The sequence below is a fragment of the Triticum urartu genome, chromosome 3A (assembly GCF_056163025.1).
Source record: "Triticum urartu cultivar PI428250 chromosome 3A, HENAU_Tu73, whole genome shotgun sequence".
Taxonomy (NCBI): domain Eukaryota; kingdom Viridiplantae; phylum Streptophyta; class Magnoliopsida; order Poales; family Poaceae; genus Triticum; species Triticum urartu.
The window spans coordinates 226,933,247-226,956,757 of NC_141875.1; the positions used below are offsets into that span (position 1 = coordinate 226,933,247).

Genomic DNA, 23,511 nt, shown 5'->3' on the forward strand with positions numbered 1-23,511 from the left:
AGAGTTTTACCTCATCGGCTGTGAAGTTTGTGCCGTTGTCAGTGATGATGCTATGGGGGACGCCATAACGGTGTACGACCCCAGATATGAAGTCTACCACTGGTCCGGATTCGACTGTTTTAACAGGTTTGGCCTCTATCCATTTGGTGAATTTATCCACCATGACCAGTAAGTATTTTTTCTTGTGGGTTCCCCCTTTAAGGGGCCCAACCATGTCAAGCCCCCAGACTGTGAAGGGCCACGTAATGGGGATTGTTTGGAGGGCGGTAGGTGGCATGTGGCTTTGATTTGCAAAGAGCTGGCAACCGACGCAACGTTGGACCAAGTCATGTGCATCTGCCCGGGCCGTTGGCCAATAGAATCCTGTATGGAAGGCCTTGCTTACAAGAGCCCGGGCTGCGGCGTGGTGACCGCCGAGTCCAGCGTGGATTTCTGCCAAAAGGTTCCGCCCTTCTTCTTCGGAGATGCACCTTTGAAGGACTCCGGTAATGCTTTTTTATACAATTCTCCCTCGTGGACCCTGTAGGCCTTAGATCGCCACACTATGCAGCGTGCCTCATTTCGGTCCTCCGGAAGTTCCTGCCTAGTTAGGTAGGCCAGGAATGGTTCTGTCCACGGGGCTATGATGGCCATTATTACGTGGGCTGAAGGTGTTATTTCGGTGGCGGAGCCTCCGATTGTGTCAGAGTGTTCGGTATCGGGCATTTTGGCCGGGTCCGGACTATTGTTACCGGTGTCCCCTTCCCATACTACGGATGGCTTGAACAGCCTTTCCAGAAATATGTTGGGGGGACCGCATCGCGTTTTGCGTCGATGCGGGCAAGGATATCCGCCGCTTGATTGTTTTCCTGAGCCACATGGTGAAATTCGAGCCCCTCAAACCGAGCTGACATTTTTAGGACGGTGTTTCGGTAGGCCGCCATTTTCGGATCCTTGGCGTCAAAGTCTCCATTTATTTGGGATATTGCAAGGTTTGAATCCCCACGCACCTCCAGGCGTTGAATGCCCATGGAGACTGCCATCCGAAGACCATGCAACAGAGCTTCGTATTCGGCTGCGTTGTTGGAGTATGTATACAATATTTGCAGTACGTACTGAACGGTGTCTCCGGTTGGGGATGTCAGGACGACGCCAGCCCCTAGACCAGGCAGCATTTTAGAACCGTCGAAGTGCATGATCCAATTGGAGTATGCGCCGTACTCTTTAGGGAGTTCGGCCTCCGTCCATTCGGCGACAAAGTCGGCCAATACTTGCGATTTAATGGCTCGTCGAGGTTTGTATGTTATGTCAAACGGGAGGAGCTAAATGGCCCATTTAGCAATCCGGCCCGTAGCGTCGCGGTTGTTTATAATATCATTAAGTGGCACTTTCGAGGCTACTGTAATCGAACACTCTTGAAAGTACTGTCGCAGCTTTCGGGATGCCATGAATACCGCATAGGCTATCTTTTGATAATGTGGGTACCGTGATTTGCATGGAGTGAGGACAGTGGATACATAGTATACCGGCTTTTGAAGATGGAATTTATGTCCGTCAGCTTCTCGTTCGACGACGAGCACTGCGCTTACAACTTGATGAGTTGCCGCAATGTACAACAGCATTGGTTCGCCGATGTTTGGTGCGGCCAGGATTGGGTTGGTTGCCAAAATGGCCTTTATTTCTTCCAATACGGCTGTGGCAGCGTCCGTCCACTCAAAGTGTTCGGTGCGCCGGAGGAGGCGATAAAGGGGTAAAGCCTTTTCTCCTAAGTGGGAGATAAAGCGGCTTAGAGCCGCCACACATCCAGTTAACTTCTGGATTTGTTTGAGGTCTGTTGGGGTAGCCAACTGTGACAAAGCTTGGATTTTGGCCGGATTAGCTTCAATACCTCTACTGGAGACAATGAAACCCAGGAGCTTTCCGGCTGGTACGCCGAAAACGCATTTTTCCGGATTGAGCTTGATGTCGTATGTTTGGAGGTTGTCGAATGTGAGCCTCAAGTCGTCTATCAAAGAGTCGACGTATTTGGTTTTGATGACCACATCATCTACATATGCCTCTACTGTTTTGCCGATTTGTTTCTCCAGACATGTCTGAATCATGTGCTGATATGTTGCGCCGGAGTTTTTGAGCCCAAAAGGCATTGTGTTGAAACAGAAGGGACCATATGGTGTGATGAATGCCGTTGCGGCTTGGTCGGACTCCGCCACCTTGATTTGGTGGTAACCGGAGTATGCGTCGAGGAAACACAATGACTCGTGTCCTGCGGTAGCATCGATAATTTGATCGATGCGGGGGAGGGGGAAGGGATCCTTTGGGCAAGCTTTATTGAGGTCCTTGAAATCGACACAAAGGCGCCAGGATTTATCCTTCTTTGGTACCATCACCAGGTTTGCTAGCCAGTCCGGGTGTCTTATTTCTCTGATGAATCCGGCCTCCAATAACTTGGCTAGTTCCTCTCCCATGGCCTGTCTCTTAGGTTCGGAGAAACGCCGAAAAGCTTGCTTGACCGGCTTGAATCCCTTTAGGATATTGAGGCTATGCTCGGCCAGCCTGCGTGGGATTCCTGGCATGTCTGAGGGGTGCCAGGCGAATATGTCACAATTCTCGCGCAGGAACTCTCGTAGTGCGGCGTCCACGGCAGGGTTTAACTGTACCGCGATGGAGGATGTTTCTGTAGGGTCCGTTGGGTGGACTTGGAATTTGACTATTTCATCCGTTGGTTTAAAAGAGGTGGACTTGGATCTCTTATCGAGTATCACGTTGTCCCTGTCCACTGTGGAGCGTAGCGTGGTTAATTCCTCGGTCGAGAGGGCTTCGGACAATGCCTTGAGGGCCAGTGCGGCTGTTTTGTTTTCGGCGCGGAGTGCTGTGTCTGGATCACTGGCGAGGGTGATGATTCTGTTGGGCCCGGGCATTTTGAGCTTCATGTACCCATAATGGGGTACGGCTTGGAAGATCGTGAATGCCTCACGTCCTAAAAGGGCGTGGTATCCACTGCTAAACGGGGCCACTTGAAATGTAATTTCTTTGGACCTATAATTCTCTGGCGTACCGAATACCACATCTAGTGTGATTTTCCCAGCGCATCGTGCCTCCCGACTAGGTATGATTCCCCTGAAGGTTGTGCTACTTTGCTCAATGCGGTTCCAGTCTATTTCCATTTTTTGAAGAGTTTCCTCATAGATGAGGTTTAATCCACTGCCGCTGTCCATGAGTACTTTGGTGAGTCAAAAGCCGTCCACAATTGGACTGAGGACCAATGCGGCTGGTGCTCGGGCTGTTCGGAATTTAGGTTCATCACTGGCATTGAAAGTAATAGCCGTGTCACTCCATGGATTTATTGCTGCTACGTGGCAGATTTCGGCCATGCTGCGGAGTGTTCGCTTGCGCCTATTATTTGACGCAAAGGTCTCAAAGACTGTTAACACCGTATTGTTATCCACAGGATGGTGCTCTGTGGCATTTGGGATAAGAAGATCCTCACCACTTTTGGCCACCTGCCGGAGTATCCAACATGCTCTAAGGCTGTGCGTTGGTATTGTATCCGCTGTACTATGAATTTTGCAGGGTCCGTTAAGCCATCCCTCCAGTACGGTTCCATGCCCTGTAGAGGGTTTTTTTTTCTTTGCAACTAGCTCAGGTGTCTTACGATAGTGCACCCTTTTACTTCGGACTGGGTGTGTATTCGGAGCCGGATTATCCCAAAATTTTGTTTCGGTTTTCCAGGCATTTTGCATTGCACAGTACTTTCGTACTATGGACGCCAAGTCAGCGAAGCGTGATATGTCACAGCGACTCAAGGTGTTAAGGATTCCCTTGTCTATGCAATTATTGCAGAAAAGTGAGACTCCATCTTCCTCGCGACAGTCCTTAACCTTGTTCATCACAAGGAGGAATCTGGCCCAATAATGATGTACTGTTTCATGGGGCTCTTTCCTGATGTGGGAAAGATCGTTTATGTCTGGGGTGGGTGGGTGGATTTGAGTCCGAACCCCTACTCGATCTGAGACCCAGGGGCCGAGGAGTTTCCAACCTTGGAAGTTCGGGTTCCGGAGTGTTACCCGATAAGTCTGGCCCGCTGCCTGATTCTAGGTTCAGGGCTTGGGTGATGTTCTCCCGTAAGCGGGTATCCGGCTCGGAGAGCTCAGGAATCCGGATATAGTTAGTCCTCAAAATAGAGGAAGAGTTGCCACATTGTTCCTCCACCACCGCAACGTGATGGGTGATCGATGGAGAGTTAATCTCCCTTTGATCGGGTTTAATCCCAATCCGATCATAGTCCGTAGCGACTCCCACGGCGGCGATGCGATCTAAGAGTTCGTTTAGGGAAGAGAGCTCCATTGGATCCATCTGCTCGGCGACTTCCGAGCCGACGTGGAGACTGTTTTTGATGACCTAAGAAGTCATCGTCGGTGCAGCGGCCGAACATGCAGTCATGACGAAATTGCCTAGCCGGAGAGTTTGGCCGATAGCCAGAGCTCCCCCGGCGGTAATGTTTCTTTTAACAACGAGACGAGGCATCCTTTCTTATGGCGACGTCATAGAGGAACTCTCAATGAAAGCACCAATGTCGGTGTCAAAACCGGCGGATCTTGGGTAGGGGGTCCCGAACTGTGCGTCTAAGGCGGATGGTAACAGGAGGTAGGGAACACGATGTTTTACCCAGGTTCGGGCCCTCTTGATGGAGGTAAAACCCTACGTCCTGCTTGATTTATTCTTGATGGTATGAGTATTACAAGAGTTGATCTACCACGAGATCGGAGAGGCTAAACCCTAGAAGCTAGCCTATGGCATCATTGTATGTTGTCCTATGGACTAAAACCCTCCGGTTTATATAGACACTGGAGGGGGCTAGGGTTACACAAGGTCGGTTACAAAGGAGGAGATATACATATCCGTATTGCCTAGCTTGCCTTCCACACCAAGTAGAGTCCCATCCGGACACGAGACAAAGTCTTCAATCTTGTATCTTCATAGTCCAATAGTCCGGCCAAAGGATATAATCCGGCTGTCCGGATACCCCCTAATTCAGGACTCCCTCGGTACAATTACCTCATCAAGTTCTACTTTCCTCCCACTCACTTCTTTCGAGAGAAACTCCTTCTCTAGAAAGGATCCATTCTTAGCAACAAATATCTTGCCTTTGGATCTGTGATAGAAGGTGTACCCAATATTTCTGTTGGGTATCCTATGAAGACACACTTCTCCGATTTGGGTTCGAGCTTATCAGTTCGAAACTTTTTCACATAAGCATCGCAACCCCAAACTTTAAGAAATGACAACTTTGGTTTCTTGCCAAACCACAGTTCATATGGCGTCGTCTCACGGATTTAGATGGTGCCCTATTTAACGTGAATGCACCTGTCTCTAATGCATAACCCCAAAACGATAGTGGTAAATCGGTAAGAGACATCATAGATTGCACCATATCTAATAAAGTACGGTTACAATGTTCGGACACACCATTACGCTGTGGTGTTCCAGGTGGCGTGAGTTGCGAAACTATTCTTCATTGTTTCAAATGAAGACCAAACTCGTAACTCAAATATTCTCCTCCACGATCAGATCGTAGAAACTTTATTTTCTTGTTACGATGATTTTCCACTTCACTCTGAAATTATTTGAACTTTTCAAATGTTTCAGATTTATGTTTCATCAAGAAGATATACCCATATCTTACTTAAATCATCTATGAAGGTCAGAAAATAACGATACCTGCCGCGAGCCTCAACACTCATCGGACTGCATACATCAGTATGTATTATTTCCAACAAGTCTGTTGCTCGCTCCATTGTTCCGGAGAACGGAGTCTTAGTCATCTTGCCCATGAGGCATGATCCGCAAGTATCAACTAATTCATAATCAAGTGATTCCAAAAGCCCATCAACATGGATTTTCTTCATGCGCTTTACACCAATATGACCTAAATGGCAGTGTCACAAATAAGTTGCACTATCATTATTAACTTTGCATCTTTTTGGCTTCAATATTATGAATATGTGTATCACTACGATTGAGATTCAATAAACCATTCACCTTGGGTGTATGGCCATTGAAGGTTTTATTCATGTAAACAGAACATTAATTATTCTCTGACTTTAAATGAATAACCGTATTGCAATAAACATGATCAAATCATATTCATGCTTAACGCAAACACCAAATAACATTTATTTAGGTTCAACACTAATCCTGAAAGTATAGGGAGTGTGCGATGATGATCATATCAATCTTGGAACCACTTCCCACACACATCGTCACTTCACCCTTAACTAGTCTTTGTTCATTCCGCAACTCCCGTTTCGAGTTACTAATCTTAGCAACTGAACTAGTATCAAATACTGAGGGGTTGCTATAAACACTAGTAAAGTACACATCAATAACATGTATATCAAATATACCTTTGTTCACTTTGCCATCCTTCTTATCCGCCAAATACTTGGGGCAGTTCTGCTTCTAGTGACCAGTCCCTTTGCAGTAGAAGCACTTAGTCTCAGGCTTAGGTGTAGATTTGGGCTTCTTCACTTGAGCAGCAACTTGCTTGCCGTTCTTTTTGAAGTTCCCCTTCTTCCCTTTGCCCTTTTCTTGAAACTAGTGGTCTTGTCGACCATCAACACTTGATGCTTTTCTTGATTTCTACCTTCGTCGATTTCAGCATCACGAAGAGCTTGGGAATCGTTTCCGTTATCCCTTGCATATTATAGTTCATCATGAAGTTCCAGTAACTTGGTGATAGCGACTAGAGAATTCTGTCAATCAGTATCTTATCTGGAAGATTAACTCCCACTTGATTCAAGTGATTGTAGCACTCAGACATTCTGAGCACATGCTCACTAGCTGAGCTATTCTCCTCCATTTTGTAGGCAAAATACTTGTCAAAGGTCTCATACCTTTTGACATGGGCATGAGTCTGAAATACTAATTTCAACTCTTGGAACATCTTATATGCTCCGTGGCGTTCAAAACATTTTTGAAGTCCCGGTTCTAAGCCATAAAGCATGGCGCACTAAACTATCAAGTAATCATCATACCGAGCTTTGCCAAACGTTCATAACGTCTGCATATGCTCCTGCAATAGGTCCATCACCTAGCGGTGCATCAAGGACACAATTCTTCTGTGCAGCAATGAGGATAATCCTCAGATCACGGATCCAATCCGCATCATTGCTACTAACATCTTTCAATTTATTTTTCTCTAGGAACATATCGAAAATAAACGGGGAAGCTATGGGCGAGCTATTGATGTACAACATAGATATGCAAATACTATCAGGACTAAGTTCATGATACATTTAAGTTCAATTAATCATATTACTTAAGAACTCCCACTTAGATAGACATCCCTCTAATCATCTAAGTGATCACGTGATCCAAATCAACTAAACCATAACCGATCATCACGTGAAATGGAGTAGTTTTCAATGGTGAACATCACTATGTTGATCATATCTACTATATGATTCACGCTCGACCTTTCGGTCTCAGTGTTTCGAGGCCATATCTGTATATGCTAGGCTCGTCAAGTTTAGCCCGAGTATTCTGCGTGTGCAAAACTGGCTTGCAACCGTTATATAATAACGTTGAGCTTATCACACCAGATCATCACGTAGTGTCTCGGCACGACGAACTTTTGCAACGGTGCATACTCAGGGAGAACACTTGTACCTTGAAATTTTTAGTGAGAGATCATCTTATAATGCTACCGCCGAACTAAGCAAAATAAGATGCATAAAGGATAAACATCACATGCAATCAAAATATGTGACATGATATGGCCATCATCATCTTGTGCCTTTGATCTCCATCTCCAAGGTACCGTCATGATCTCTATCGTCACCGGCATGACACCATGATCTCCATCATCTTGATCTCTATCAATGTGTCGTCACATGGTCATCTCGCCAACTATTGCTCTTGCATAGCGATAAAGTAAAGCAATTGTTTGGCGCTTGCATCTTATGCAATAAAGAGACAACCATAAGGCTTCTGCCAGTTGCCGATAACTTTAAAAAACATGATCATCTCATACAAAAACTTATATCTCATCACGTCTTGACCATATCACATCACAACAAGCCCTGCAAAAACAAGTTAGACGTCCTCTACTTTGTTGTTGCAAGTTTTACGTGGCTGCTAGGGGCTGAGCAAGAACCGTTCTTACCCACGCATCAAAACCACAACGATAGTTCGTCAAGTTAGTGTTGTTTTAACCTTCAACAAGGACCGGGAGTAGTCACACTCGGTTCAACTAAAGTTGGAGAAACTGACACCCACCAGCCACCTGTGTGCAAAGCACGTCGGTAGAACCAGTCTCGAGTAATGTCGGTCCGGACCGCTTCATCCAACAATATCGCCGAACCAAAGTATGACATGTTGGTAAGCAGTATGACTTGTATCGCCCACAACTCACTTGTGTGTTCTACTCGTGCATATAACATCTACGCATAAACCTGGCTCGGATGCCACTGTTGGGGAACGTAGTAATTTCAAAAAATTTCCTGCGCACACGCAAGATCATGGTGATGCATAACAACGAGAGAGAAGAGTATCTTCCACGTACCCTCGTAGACCGTAAGCGGAAGCGTTATGAGAAAACGCGGTTGATGTAGTCGAACGTCTTCACGATCCGACCGACCGAAGTATCAAACTCACGGCACCTCCGAGTTCAGCACACGTTCAGCTCGATGACGTCCCATGAACTCCGATTCAGCAGAGCTTCACGGGAGAGTTCCGTCAGCATGACGGTGTGATGACGGTGATGATGTTGCTACCGACGCAGGGCTTCGCCTAAGCACCGCTACGATATGATCGAGGTGGATTATGGTGGAGGGGGGCACCGCACACAGCTAAGGGATCAATGATCAACTTGTGTGTCTTTGGGTGCCCCCTGCCCCCGTATATAAAGGAGCAAGGGGGGAGGCCGGCCGACCCCTGTAGGGCGTGCCGGGAGAAGGAGTCCTCCTCCTAGTAGGAGTAGGACTCCCCTTTCCTACTCCTACTAGGAGGAGGAAAGGAAGGGGGAAGGGGAGAAGGAAGGAGAGGGAGGAAAGGGGGGGGCGCCCCCTAGTCCAATTCGGTTTGTGCTAGGGGGGCCACGCGCCCTGCCTCCTCTCTTCCACCACTTGGCCCATAAGGCCCGATACTTCTTCCTCGTATTCCCGTAACTCCCCGGTACTCCGAAAAATACCCGAATCACTCGGAGCCTTTCCGGTATCCGAATATAGTCGTCCAATATATTGATCTTTACATCTCGACCATATCGAGACTCCTCGTCATGTCCCCGATCTCATCCGGGACTCCGAACTACCTTCGGTACATCAAATCACATAAACTCATAATATTGATCGTCACCGAACGTTAAGACGTTCGGACCCTATGGTTTCGAGAACTATGTAGACATGACCGAGACACGTCTCCGGTCAATAACCAATAGCGGAACCTGGATGCTCATATTAGTTCCTACATATTCTACGAAGATCTTTATCGGTCAAACCGCATAACAATATATGATGTTCCCTTTGTCATCGGTATGTTACTTGCCCGAGATTCGATCGTCTGTATCTCAATACCTAGTTCAATCTCGTTACTGGCAAGTCTCTTTACTCGTTCCCGTAATACATCATCCCGCAACTAACTCATTAGTTACAATACTTGCAAGGCTTATAGCGACGTGCATTACCGAGAGGGCCCAAAGATACCTCTCCGACAATCAAAGTGACAAATCCTAATCTCGATCTATGCCAACTCAACAAGTACCATCGGAGACACCTGTAGAGCACCTTTATAATCACCCAGTTACGTTGTGACGTTTGGTAGCACACAAAGTGTTCCTCCGGTATTCGGGAGTTGCATAATCTCATAGTCATAGGAACATGTATAAGTCATAAAGAAAGCAATAGCAAAAACTAAACGATCATCATGCTAAGCTAACGGATGGGTCAAGTCAATCACATCATTCTCTAATGATGTAATCCCGTTAATCAAATGACAACTCATGTCTATGGTTAGGAACATAATCATCATTGATTCAACGAGCTAGTCAAGTAGAGGCAAACTAGTGACACTCTGTTTGTCTATGTATTCACACATGTATTATGTTTCTGGTTAATATAATTCTAGCATGATTAATAAACATTTATCATGAAATCAGGAAATAAATAATAACTTTATTATTGCCTCTAGAGCATATTTCCTTCAGGCTCATCCAAACGGCGTGCAACAAATGGCATGAGATCGTCGAGGAGATCACGGCTTGGCCGGAGAGCGGCGCCAACATCGAGGATCGGGTATGCCACGTCGGGCTCTCCCTTTTCGTTTCGGCTTGTGCACGCCCGCCGACTGTTGTTTCTCGGCGCAGCTGATGCGGATGTTCGCCATGTTTCACCAGGACAGTAGCGACCAAGACTTCAAGTACCTCCACATCTTCAAGCGGATCGAGAAATGGGCGGATGTCCGGCGCACCCTCGCCAAGGCCAAGGAGATGTACAAGCCTGACGCGCTGATGCCGGGCGCCCGGACAGCAACAAAGGGGCCAAGAAGGGGAAACACACCGAATCGGCTACCGCACGCGTGCACGAGTCCATCGAGCATTGCCTTGACGACGCCAAGACCCGGGCCGCCCAGCGGGAGGAGAAGACCGAGGCGCGGTGGTCGGCGTTGATGACGAACAGCGCCGTCAAGTTCGACCTGCTCCGGACCAACGTTGTCGCGAAGAAGAGGAACATTGACCTGGCTTTCCTGATGGGCGGGGTGGACATGTCGGTGATGGACGAGCAGGTCAAGGCGTGGTACATGGCGGAGCGCGGCCTCATCCTGAACCAGATGTCGTCGACGGCGCCGCCAACTCCCATGCCGACGCCAATGCCGCCGCCAAGCCTGAGCGATGATGCCTCCACGACGCCCAGTAGCACAGAAGCCGCGCCGACGCCTCCCTGCACAGAAGAAGCCGCGCCGACGACGCCCAGCCCGCGCACGCCGACTCATGCGACGCCGGAGGCTGACACCGCCATTTGATGCGCCGAGTCCTTTCTTTTTTTTTGCGCGCCGAACTGTGGCAACATGATCGCCGAACTACGTTGATCACCGGACTTGTGGCGTTTTATGGGGGCGGGAAATGGACCTGGTTGAATTTGTGACGCCTTGGGGGCGGCGCCTGGGGGCGTGGCTGGGACCTAGACCGCCCCCAGGGCCTAAAAATCGCCGGCGGGCGCCCGAAAGAGCGCCGGCCTTTGCGCTGGGGGGGGGGGGGGGGCGAACGAGTGGAGATGCTCTAAGCTACGCGTGAAGGGCGGCCAACCAGCTATGCCACGTGGCGCAAGCTGGTTGGCCGCGGTGAGAAATCTGTTGGAATTTTTTTAGATGAAAGTGTGGATTTTTTTAAATGTATTTTTCTTTTTAGATGGAGGCGAGGACCTCAGGTATTTTCTAAATGGAGGGTTATGCAAAGTGGCACTCGCTGGTAGGCTGCAGAGATATTCTTTTTCTTTTTTACTTCTTTTTTAGATGAAGGTGATGTTTTTTTTTCTAAGATGTTTTTTAGACAGAGGCGAGGACTCTATGTATATTTTCTAAATGAAAACGTGCGCATAGCTTCCTCTCAAGCGGCGTCACAGGATGACGCCCCAACTACTAGTTAAAAAAAAACTCCTACATTAGCAACACTTAAAACCAAATTCTAATGCTACTCACTCTATCCTTATTTACATAGCGCTCTCGTATATTTGCATTGTCGTCATAAACTCGTGAAAGATGATGACCTGCCTCTCCTTTTTGTTTTGCGAGAAAACTTCGGAGCTATTCATCATGCCATGGCAGTGATGAATTCACAGAAGGAGCACCAACCTTAGCAAGCAGATCTAACGAGTAAGTAGAAGCTAGCCACCACTGTGCTATGTGCATATATCATATCTACATGATTTATGGCGAGCTGGTCCAGCAATAAATTTTTTTTTGAAACGAGGCAAAAGATTTTTTATTTTCATTGATTAAGAAGAAGAGAATTGCCAGGTTAATTGATGGAAAACCGGGCTAAAACCGATACAACTCAACCCACATGACATGGGCACCATCGGCCAACCTGGCCACCGACATGGGACACAAAGCTGCAAAGAAGAAAGGCATTTGCCGAGGAGTCACAAACGTCATCGTCATCACCGGTTGCCTCGAACGAGCGACTCCGACTTCACCATAGAGCTCCAACCTCGAAGCCAACCTGCAAACAACTGTATAGAAGCCACGACGGCACATGCCACCGGATGACCACACGCGCAAGCAACTGACAGCTTCGATTTTGATGACGAGCCTCACCAGGGAAATATGCAAGACTTGCGCCGACCGTGCCCACAGAAGAGCACCTCGGACACGCCGGGAAGAACCGACTACCGAAGTCCACGCCGCGACCCGAGCTCCTCTCAACGACATCATCGTTGCCAAACAGAAACCAGCGCCCCGCCTCAGCAAACCACGCGACGAAGATGCCGCCATCCACGGCGAAGATGCCGCAAACCACCAGTCTCCCAGTCGTAGCCGGCTCCGAGACGATGCCCCCAAGGAGGAGAAAGACGCGAAGACGCCTTCATCGTCCGACCCAGCGGATCTGAGGTTTCCCTCCGGAGTCAAAGCCGTGGGGAGGAGGAGCACACCTCCACGATGACGCTTCCAAGAAAGATCACGGCACCCGCGGGCGCCGCCGTCGCCGGCTCCGAAGAAGACCGGAGCAAAGATTTCTCCTGAAGATGCGCCGACCACCTACCACCACCGACCGCCGCCCACCAGCCACCACCTGCTGAGGCCGACCTCATTCAGGCCACGGGATCCCACGATCCACCGCAACATGACACGCACCACCCCCTGGCCGAAGCTGCCATCCACCACCGCACCACCACCGTGGCCACCACCACCGCAGCAACCCACACCGCATCGCGAAGCGCAGCACCCAGATCGATGCACCACGCACCAGATCCAATCGGAGCTACACAGGCGAAGCAGCAGAGCAGACGAGCAGGATCCCCCTCTGCAACACACCTCGCACTCCAGAGAAGCACACCCGCCACGCACAACCGGTCACCGCGCCCGACGCGCACCTGCAACCACCGCGCCCGGCTGGTCTCCGCGCCCCACGCGCACAGCCGGATCCGAGCCGCCGCCGCGCGAGCGCGCGCCGTCCACGCCCTGGCCACATCAGGAGCTCGGACCGAGGCCGCCGCCCCGGCGCCCCACACTGTCCGCACCAACCGCCGCCCGCAGGATCCCAGATCGGATCGGGACCGCACAAGGCCGACGACCGTGACCGCGCGCATCGTGACGGCGCGCCCACCGTCGCGACCAGACGCCGCGCCACACGCCGGAGACCGCCTCCGCCGCGAGCAGCGACGCCGCCACGAGGCCAAGCGCCGGACAGCCGCGACCCGCACGCGAGCGCCCCTCCTCCCGAGCGAGCAGCAGCTAGAGAGCGCTCCGCCGCCGCCGGCTCCGCGTAGGCTTTGCCTGCCGGAGGCCACCGGCGACGGCGAGGGGGAGAGGAGGCTGGCGTTGGGGAGGCCGCGGGAGGGGCGGTGGTCACCGCCCGTGCCGCCCCGGGGAGAGAGCGACGCGGGGGCCAGGAGGGTCGCGGACCACCGTCCAGCAATAATCTCTTGCTAGTTCATTACCAGCTGCGGGGATAGATTCATGAAAGAAATAGTGCACCTTTGGACACGCAAGTTAAGGTATCCATTTTGCCTGCGCCACGTTAATTTTCATGGTTATTAAAGCAAATGTTTGGCCCTGTTTGCGAGAGCAAAGATCATTTAGAGGCAGGTCACAGAATTCGCAGCACATATCATAGAAGCTAAAGTTTAGATCCTGGCATTACTTTCTCCAATGAATAACATACAATGGTACACCAAAGTACAGGGGAAAATTGGAACGAATAACATAAAGTATTGTAGCTAAAATGGATGTTATCCATAGGATAAGACGATATATGTTTTCAGCTAGTTTGGTCAAAATACCAACCGATGAGGTCTTGAGGAGGAAAACACTCGGGAGGCAGTCACACGACAACACCTATATCATGTACAGTTATACTAAAGCAGCGATAATTAATAGAGATCGGAGGGAATATTATACTCCATGTCATGGCTGCAGGAAAAGAAAACCACACACGTCTCATCTGCCATCGTCGATCTCTCGAACGCCGACCAGAGAAAGGGTATCAAATCAATGCTCATCATGGTATTATTGGGAAATTTGGCAGGAGAGAACAACTGCACGTTCAGAGGGATGATCACTGCTGTCCACAACGTTGTGGCCGCGATCAGGAGATCTATGGATCTTTGGCGTCTGGCGTCCTTGAGCCCACTTTTGGGGATCCATCGTGAAATGTCGCCCTAGTATTCAGCTTTTAGGTTTCTTAATTTTTCTCTTATTTTATCCTTGATCCTTTGGATCAACCCTTGTTTTGTCTGCTCCATGCTTGATACGGAATCGAAGCCAGCGATTGCTGGATCTTTCAAAAATAATAATATTATACCCCAGATTAGTTTAGAGGAGATCACTTGCGTGACTGCACAAATTACTAGGCAAAATACAAGGCGGCAAGATGTTTGACTTAGCTATTGATTACTGCGAGTGAATTAAGAATTTCCTTGCCACCAATAGTGGAAAGATCAGAAGGAGTAATTTAAACAGCAAGTCAAGGGTGACGCAGGACACACGTTGCACTTACCCCCTCCCACAGACATAAGAAGTTTAGCCGACTTCTTTTTTTCTCTTCTTTTGCGACGAAAATTTTAGCGAGACCTTCTCAGGGTGATCAATCAATCAGGCCCCAATATTCCATTCAGCAAGTGATGACAAGCAGGGCCAAGAAAAATTCTGCAGTATGATATCAGCAATGTGGAGCTGCTTTCACCTTTCTCAAGACCCTGCAGTCACCGGTGGTGGTTAGCGTCGGCAAGTTGCAAATGGACATCTGAACTCCTAAGCAACCATCGACTTCAGAGGCAGCAGGAGACAAGGACGATTTCAGCACAGGCGTACTACTAGCTTTATTCCATCCAATTGAATAGAAAACATCAGATTCCACAAAACTTGTCCAATAGAAACATTCAAGATTCCCTCGCCCTTCTTTTTCCTCCCCTACATTATAGACATAAAAGGTTATTCATAAAGGGCCAGCACTACGCCGAGAAGTGCTGAAAAATGTGTGGGGGGTGTGAGGGTGCAACAACCATCTGCTATGCAGATATTATAGTTTATCGAGGAATTAACAACGATGGGTGAGAAAGTTACAGACGGAAAAACATTATTGAAAAGGAAAGCAAACCACCAAGGCGCTATGCTAATGGCTTTATGGCCTTCATCGAATGGCAGTTGATAGCTCACACCGAGATGCCAACAGTAATACACCTCCCCCCCTCTCCCCTGAAATATTTATTTATCTGGACCGCATACCTTATGTGCTTCCAACTGCAGCACACACAAGTACAGAGGGGTCCTCCTCGGAGAAGCTCATGATACCTCCTCTTGCTTATGCTCAGATAAAAGGCTCATGATGCCTTAGCTTCCAGACTTCGTCTTCCCCGAGGATCGCAGAGGCGCAGCTATAGAGGACAGGCTCTGGCGCTGGCATGCATCGACACCAAGGATAAGATCTACGAGATGGCCATGGCTGGTCCAGCTTGCAGATTTCTCTCGTGTTTTCTGTGTTTTGTAGCATGTCTTCTCGTTATGGAGTCTGCTTTGTCTGCCCATTCATGGTGCACCCCACATCCCAACCCGAGGGGAGAAGCGGAGTTTAAGCAAAAGACAGACAAGTTTTGGGAGTACCAGGAGCAGAGCAATACCTGGGTGGAAATAAGCATGCCTTTCAATCTCATGTCCTGTATCAACGGCACCTGCACAAAGGTAGGCTCGATCAAGCAACCAGAAAGCAAACATGGCCGTGCTTCCGTCTCGAGTCAAGAGAAGGATACTGATCCAGTCCTGCCCATAAGGAAAAGAATCTCCCTGGCAAGGATGTCAGAGTCGTCCGTGTGGGTCACAGGGCAGAGCGGATCAATCTATGAGAGGTTCTGGAACGGGGTCATGTGGGTGATTGCTCCTCATGAGCTTCCAACGGCGGCTGGGTATGCAACAGCAACTTTCATCGTCAACACAACCATCCTTGCTCTGTCCGAGGCTGGAATCCTCTACCAGGTAAGCATATCATCTACTAACAGTCAATAGTTCTTCTAGCTTATTCAGACTTAGGGTTATAATCTTCTACAGCAGCTCATATCACTGAGCTTACTGTCTCTCGCAAAGATCACCCTTGCATCTTTCTTGAACTGTTTGAGATCTTTAATGGAACAGTAGCTTATACTTTTTTCTTTTGAGGAATAGTAGGTGATACTTTATGCCCGAAAGAAAAAAGTATTTCGCCATGAAACTTTGCAGACAAGTACTATATATCCATATGTATATTTGTATTTTTTCAGAAATTTTTATACCTAAAAATTTGATTTTTGATTTTTTTTTTGAAAAAAAGGCTCCATGGAGCTCGAGCTCAGTTAGCAATTTCCGTTTTAACAACATAAATAAATCCGGTTTACTTCCATTACTTGTACAGATTGTGTCATTCGAAACAAAACTTGTATGTAGTGACTTTAGTACAACCAGAACTTAACGATGTTGAGAAAAGACAGCGGAGATAGTCATAGAGAGTGAAGGAAAATATACAGGAGAAGTCAAACAGAAATGTATGTAACAGAGGAACACTAGTTGCATACCCAATGTTATAACTGGACCAATGAAGGAAATTAACTCCTGCTAGGTAAGGTTAAAATAATGTTCAGAATTTGTGTAATATGTATCCATTAGTAAGCCACCAATGGAATTATGATTAGACTGTCCTGTTTTTTTATCCTTCTAAAAAGACTTCAGGTCATTCTATTTGCATATCTGAAGTATCTGATATATAACATGAAGATGTGATACGATTCAGAATGAACTTATCTATCCTATCCAGCAAAGCATAAATCCTATATCGTCAAGTGAAATAGACTTCTGCATGAATTCAGTTGCAAACAAATTAGTCGCTGTAAGCTTTTCAGTTTTCGGTTTTCCCCCCTTGTAAGACCCCTGCCATCTCGGCGTTTTCTTCTAATACTGCCCATTCAAGAAAAAAAGAAGTTGCTATTATGCTTTCACTCTAATAGTTCTACTCTACATCTTTTCAGCTACAGCTAAATGAACATGCCCAGCCTATCTGGACTGAGATGACATTCAGCTATGAACAACATTTCACAAACCTTGAAGAGAAGACACAAAGTCAAGCTACACACATAAAAAATGGGGTCGTATCACATAATGGAAGGTGAATATCTGCCCTAATGCTTCCTTGTAAGGTTCATCTGCGCATAAAATGCGGGTATCTGGTCAATTTGGAATTACCAACAAACAATGGTTGAAAGAACTTATTCTTTCTCAATCAGGAAACTTTTCCTTTCTATCACGAATGGGTCCCTAATTGAGGTCACAGAACTTCAGCCTCTAAGGTATGAGTCAGCACAACTCAACTTCATCCTCTTGCATGTTTGTAATATCTTGCTCAAAATTCAAACGTAAACCACAGAAAAGAAACCCACCAAAAGCTTTCACATATGACTATTTGTTGTTGCTGACTTAAAATATAGTGGATCAATACACATGTAATTTAATATGTAGATAAATCTGGCGATCATATTTGATCTTGGTATAGATATTTTGATCCTCTTTCCAGGAAGTGGTATTTACACACAAAAATCAGTAGAAAAGGCGAATATTTATAAGTTATTTATGTGCTGGACCCACATTATAATAGTAAAAATAACTCAGGGGGTCGAGTAGATGTTCCTATTATAATATTGTGAGTCACAGGTATAAAGGCCTACTGTTGAGCAGGTTGCAACCTCTTCTATTTATTTCTCTGCTTTGAACTTTAAAATTCTGATACAAGGTTAAATGCGTATATGAGGCCAATGATGTGTGTTCCATCATTAGTTATGTATATCCTGAAATACTATATTCATGGAAAATGTGTTCAAAAGAAATATTAGCTATATTACATACTTTAAGAGATCCATAATTACTTAAAACACGATGGCATGGTAGAATAAAGGGCTGATGATTTTAAGATATTCTTTTCCTGACTAGAAAATGCCAACAGTGTTTTTGAAGTTTTCGCAGAAGGTTTGGTTAACTGAATGAATAAAAATAATTTGCAGAATTTCCTATAACCTATTTATAGAAATCACACTATTTGCAACTTCTTTTATCACTACTACCATGGCTTCAAATAAAATAATGGTTGAATGCTACTGCTGCATAGGTGGAATTGCCATGGGCGTCCCCCAGGAGCAGATGTATCATATATATCTGATGCTGAAAATGCAAGACCAGGGACCTTGTTCACAGTAAGGTATGTTTAGCATGTGCATTTGAGGATATGAGGGGGTGGGTGGGGGTTGGGGGTACCTTTTCAACCTACCCTAGAAGGAAAAGATTTGTTCGGTGAAGTCTCAGTTTGCTCCTATACTGGTCAATGACTGAAACAAAAGGGTTCAAGGAATATCAAACGTATTCCTCCAACTTTCCGTAACATAGTTTCTACCCATATCTCAGTCGTTCCATTAAACATAATTAGGAGGACAAGTTAAACAATAAATATATCAACTTTCTCGTACAAGACAACGCTATACTCATTTATGCTGTTAGTTCAAGATTTGATATACTGTTGATGCACACCAATGCTAACATGGGATAATGCAGTGCAGTTCTACTGGAGACCTATATGAATTTGATAAGGAAACGAAGCCATCATGGAAAAAGCATATATGGAGTGAACAAACAACCAAAAATGTCTCGCTGAGCTCATCTGTTGGGTGTGCTTTGCATGGTCTCTTAGGCTCTAATTCAGTATCACTCTTTCTGATAACCAAGGTATGTAAGAATCTGTATTATCATAAGCAATTTATTGCTGGATTAAAGCTAACAAGGCAACATTACCCATTTGCATATTATGTATTTCAAAGGTGAACTCGCTTTTTATGATTTGGGAACAATATATGGTGTGTTCCTGATAACTATGATGGTTCCAAGTTAACCATAACAGTGCAACAAGTATCATCCACACAGTTGAACAGAAACTAACAACAAGCTTTATCGACTAACTATAGATAATTTGAAAAGAAAAGAACTACAAAAAAAAGTTTGCTAGCTATTGTAGTATGATTTTGTCATGTCTATGACCCTAGCGATTCTGATCCATTAAAATAACATTTATTTTGTGATATATTCAGTTGTTAAAGGTGTTTATAGATTGGCAGGATGGTCTTTTAGTGGAGCGGCGCTTGCATAGAAGAAAGTGGAAGTGGGATAAACATGGAGCACCTAAGGGTCAAAGACTAAGTTCAATTACAGAAGTTCAACAGGATGAATCTAATGATGCGACTTCAATGTTTTTTACAACAACCACAGGAAAAGTATTTGAGTATCAGTTTCCAAAATATACAGGTGGAAACTCCTTCCTTAGACTTTGGACATCTTTATTCTTTTGTGACTGAGGTCATCAAAGCAATGTATATAGCTAGTAGCTTTCATTACTTGCTTGATAAAGCTTTAATAAATTGCTAAGTGGATAAGTGTATCGCTATGATTGGCTATAAGTCTCAGAATTCAAGTTACACTATGCTGGAAAACAAGATGAATTTGAAGGAACTTCACATAGCAGAACAATTTACGTAATTATATTGAATTGTTCCTGGAGTTGAAAGATAAAAATGAACCATAGTTATGAATATGCTAGTTCAAGATAGGATGTCCTTCAAGTAAAGTGAATCAGCAGCAATAAACTCTTCTTTAAGCCCATATGCCGCACTCAGGTCATGATACGATGTTGTATACTATTCTTTTGTCAGCAATAAACATGACATACTCTCAACTTCTCGCCTAGGACCATATCATTGCATGTAATCTTTTCTGAACAAAATACCAATCGATTCAATTCTTACTACAGCAATTCTTTAAGTTCCAAGAAGAAACTAAGTTGACATTGTTTATCTTCTCCATTGGACAAGGTGGGGCTTCAAGCAATAAGATTAGAGGACTATGGGTAAATCACATGTCTCCTGACCATGCAAAAGTAGCAGCAAGTGTTCGAGGTCTACAGATTCAAGTTGGCAGATTGATATTCCAGCTAGATGATGGTAGGCTTGGAGAGCTACATTTACCTGGCATGGGAGGTGGTCATTTTGGTCCAAGTCAACAAAATAGCATAAGAAGGAAAGTGCCAAACAAGTATGAGTGGTCTATCCTAGATACACCAGAAACAGAAGGTTGGAATGCAGAATATTGCACTGAAGAGCATGGCCCTACAAACTGTATTACTGGAGCGATGAATGTAGCTGCAGATACGGAACCAACCAACCTGAGCAATGCCCCACCTAGAAGGCGTAAAGCAGAAGAGAAGCAACACTACCTGCATGGTCATAGTCATGAGAGTGATGAAACTGAATCATACAACATTCTATCACGAAGCATTTATCTTAACTTCCATATGCGGGTGATGCATGCAGATAGATCACTTTTCCTCATAACAGATAACGGATTAACTTTGGAATATCTAAACAGCAATGGTGTCTGGCTATGGCTAAGACATGAACACATTACAGGCATGAAGGGTACACTAGGAAGCTATAATGGCAGCTTGTATCTTGTCGATCTTCATGGGAACTTGCATATTAGAGAAAGAAATGGTGACGAACTCTTATGGATTAATTGCACAGCAATGAGGAAGGGAAGACAGGTTGCAAGTGGGCCTCCATGGGATGGCATCCCTGGGTTATCACGCAGAGTGACAACAGATGATGCACTTTTCTTTGTTAACAAGAGAGGCAGATTGCTACAATTCACGGTAGAAGTCCAAACATGTTTTAATTTCACTAAATGTTTGCCTTATTATGGAAGGGGAGCCTTGTGACCATGAAGTCATGGGTTCAAGTCTTCGAGTCCTGGAAACAGCCTCTTGCAGAAATGTAGGGAAAGGCTGCGTACAAAAGACCCAAACTGGTCGGACCCTTCCCCGGACCCCGCGCAAGCGGGAGCTACGTGCACCGGGCTTCCGGGGCTGTCTTATTATACAAAAGATAAAATGTGCATTTTCATACAAGATATTGCATTATCCAAGATTAAACGCATGCACCTTTATGAGCAAAAGCCATTTTTTTGCTAACCCCTGCCTAAAATCCCGCGTATCTCCTCAAAAAAAGAAAAGACGCTGCATGGCAATGACCAATGAGCAATAGTTTTTCTATTTTCCATATGAGAAATTACGAATCTTCTACTCAAGATAATTCCATGTATACGAAGCATGCATTAACCTATAGAGTACATAAGTAGTTAAGAATTCACAGGTAGGAGTATAGCTAGAGAACTGGAACACGTGCACACAAAATTCAGCATCACAAGAAATGCAGCAAACCACTCTTTCTTCATATCCTTTAATGTTCCAGAGGATAGGTAGTTTATAGTAGATTGATCTTTCCGCAATTACTTGGTAGATATGGCCAATGCAATAGTTTTAATACACATATCAGCGATATCTCAAAAGTGTTAAGAATCATGACCGGATTAACTACAGGTGCAATCATGTTTAAAACGTGAGCTTCTAACAAATTTAGGACAAATCGTCATGATAATCGAGAACCAACCACCCTTCTGTTCTTCCCTCCTTCACACTAAAAAGGGGGAGGCTAGTGATTATCCTTTTTTTTTCCTCAAACAACACCATCATTCAAATGTGCTCTGCTCTCAAAATAGTTTAAGAGTACATATTCACCTGGAAAAATAATAATCCCAAATTACATAATGTTTTGTCCTTAAGCTGCTTGACTAGTCTTGTAAAAATAGAAGTTGTTTTAAACCTTTTCAGGTGGCATTGCGTAAATTCAAGTGGAAGGACTGCCACAGCCCTCCCGATACCAAGGTTGCATTCATCGTGGATCAGGAGGTGTTTAGAAGAAATATCATCTTCGTGGTTGGCCGGAACGGTCGGATGTACCAGTATAACAGAATTACAGAGCTATGGCACAGGCACTACCAATCACCTCACCTCGTCCTGTCAAGATCCCCTGGGACAGCGATGAGGCCGTCGCCTCTCTCCCTCACCGGCTCCATCTTCATGATATCCGAGCAGGGGGGCCTCGTGGAGTACCATTTCAGCCCGCATGACGGATGGGAGTGGGTAGAGCACGGGACGCCCCACCGGGACGTGACCCTCGTGGTCGCCCCAGGGCCGTGCTTCGACGGCACCCAGCTGTTCGTCATCGGGTCCGACGGACACGTCTACCTGCGGCACCTGGACGAGCGAACGTGGAGGTGGACGAGCCACGGGCACCCGTCGGAACCATCCAGCACGACGACGGACGTTGCCGGCGGCGGCGAGCAGAGCTGCGCCACGCTGGGCGCCGCGGACGCGCACTACGCGAGCAGCTTCAGGGGGAGCTGCGACGAAAAGGTCAGCCCCGCAAAACAACACCTCGGCACCCTGCAGCTGACTGCGGCGGTGTCATTCTCGTCCTCTTCGCTTGCTACTTAGTAGTAATTGGTAACGGGGTCGCTAATGACGCCTACGCAATTGGACGAACAGGTGGCGGCCGTGCGGCCGGTGCCGTTCTCCGAGGACGCGGTGGTCTTCGAGCTGCGCGACGGCCGGGTAAGCAACAAGGCAAGGCTGACGGTCGTGTGTGCAGGTGCAGCAGGGGGGTGAATGAATGCTTACCGGAGCTTTGGTTTTTGTGGCGTGCAGTTGGCGGAGCTGCGGCGTGCGGCGGAGGGTCGCAGCGGGTGGGAGTGGGCGCGGATCATCGGCACGCCCGCCAGCGCCTGCATGACAAGCTACTGGACGGCCGTCGCCACGTAGCCGGCGGCGCCGGTGGGAAGGAAGCGGGCGGAAGCGCGGAGCTGGAACTCTATTTGAACGGCATACGCGCAAGATACGAGTTGAATGCTCAACTAGTTTACCAGTACCTGATTAGTCGTGGCTAACGCAGGACAAGCTAGCTATGTACACCTTGTTAAGAAAAACAGAGCCTACCTATGTACAGTAGTCTATGATCAAGTTTTCTTGTGCATCTCTAGCGGATCCTGTAAACCGGGCCATCTGACAAAATAACCGTTGATTTGCAGGACGAAGACTAATTTGCCATCCGAAATAGATTCAGTACATTCTCCAGATTTGTTTTTAAGGGATCCTCCAAACCATGGCCTTTTTTTTCCATATCTACAGGATTTGAACTCTTTTTTTACACGAACCTGCAAAACATAGAAACGGTTGGCGGGAGGGAAGTTTCAGCTCTCGCCATGGTCTTCCCCGAGCACAACCTCACCGGAGTGCCTCGATGCTGGCCACCACCGGACCCTAGCTGCCGCCGCAGCCCCGCTGTTTGAGCCGCGAGGTGCAGCCCCCAGCTACGCTTAGCTAGCTAGCTTCTGCCGCCGACACCGCTACTGCCTGCTCCTTGTGGCCGC

The 23,511-nt window shown here is 46.8% G+C and overlaps 1 protein-coding gene and 1 long non-coding RNA gene across 2 annotated transcripts; one reads left to right on the forward strand and one right to left on the reverse strand.

Annotated features, from left to right (window-relative positions):
* Positions 1-14,564: 14,564 nt before the first annotated feature.
* On the reverse strand, positions 14,565-15,633 carry LOC125543730 (uncharacterized). Its single transcript, XR_015618622.1, has 2 exons — positions 15,418-15,633; positions 14,565-15,102 (listed from the first exon to the last, which is right to left on the reverse strand). It is a non-coding gene; the product is annotated as an uncharacterized LOC125543730 (long non-coding RNA).
* On the forward strand, positions 15,613-23,228 carry LOC125543729 (uncharacterized). Its single transcript, XM_048707190.2, has 10 exons — positions 15,613-16,161; positions 17,184-17,320; positions 17,439-17,501; positions 18,314-18,403; positions 18,759-18,924; positions 19,311-19,497; positions 20,061-20,896; positions 21,914-22,498; positions 22,631-22,696; positions 22,790-23,228. The coding sequence occupies exons 1-10, from the start codon at positions 15,625-15,627 to the stop codon at positions 22,901-22,903; spliced, it is 2,781 nt and encodes a 926-aa protein (XP_048563147.1). The 5' UTR covers positions 15,613-15,624; the 3' UTR covers positions 22,904-23,228.
* Positions 23,229-23,511: the final 283 nt, after the last annotated feature.

What these genes read in the sequence shown, in the direction of transcription:
- LOC125543729 (XM_048707190.2), top strand. Translation starts at nt 15,625, where the DNA reads ATGGCCATGGCTGGTCCAGCTTGCAGATTTCTCTCGTGTTTTCTGTGT. An exon ending in GTCGTATCACATAATGGAAG is followed by an intron (nt 17,321 to 17,438) that starts GTGAATATCTGC and finishes TTTCTCAATCAG; the next exon opens with GAAACTTTTCCTTTCTATCA. An exon ending in ACAGAACTTCAGCCTCTAAG is followed by an intron (nt 17,502 to 18,313) that starts GTATGAGTCAGC and finishes ACTGCTGCATAG; the next exon opens with GTGGAATTGCCATGGGCGTC.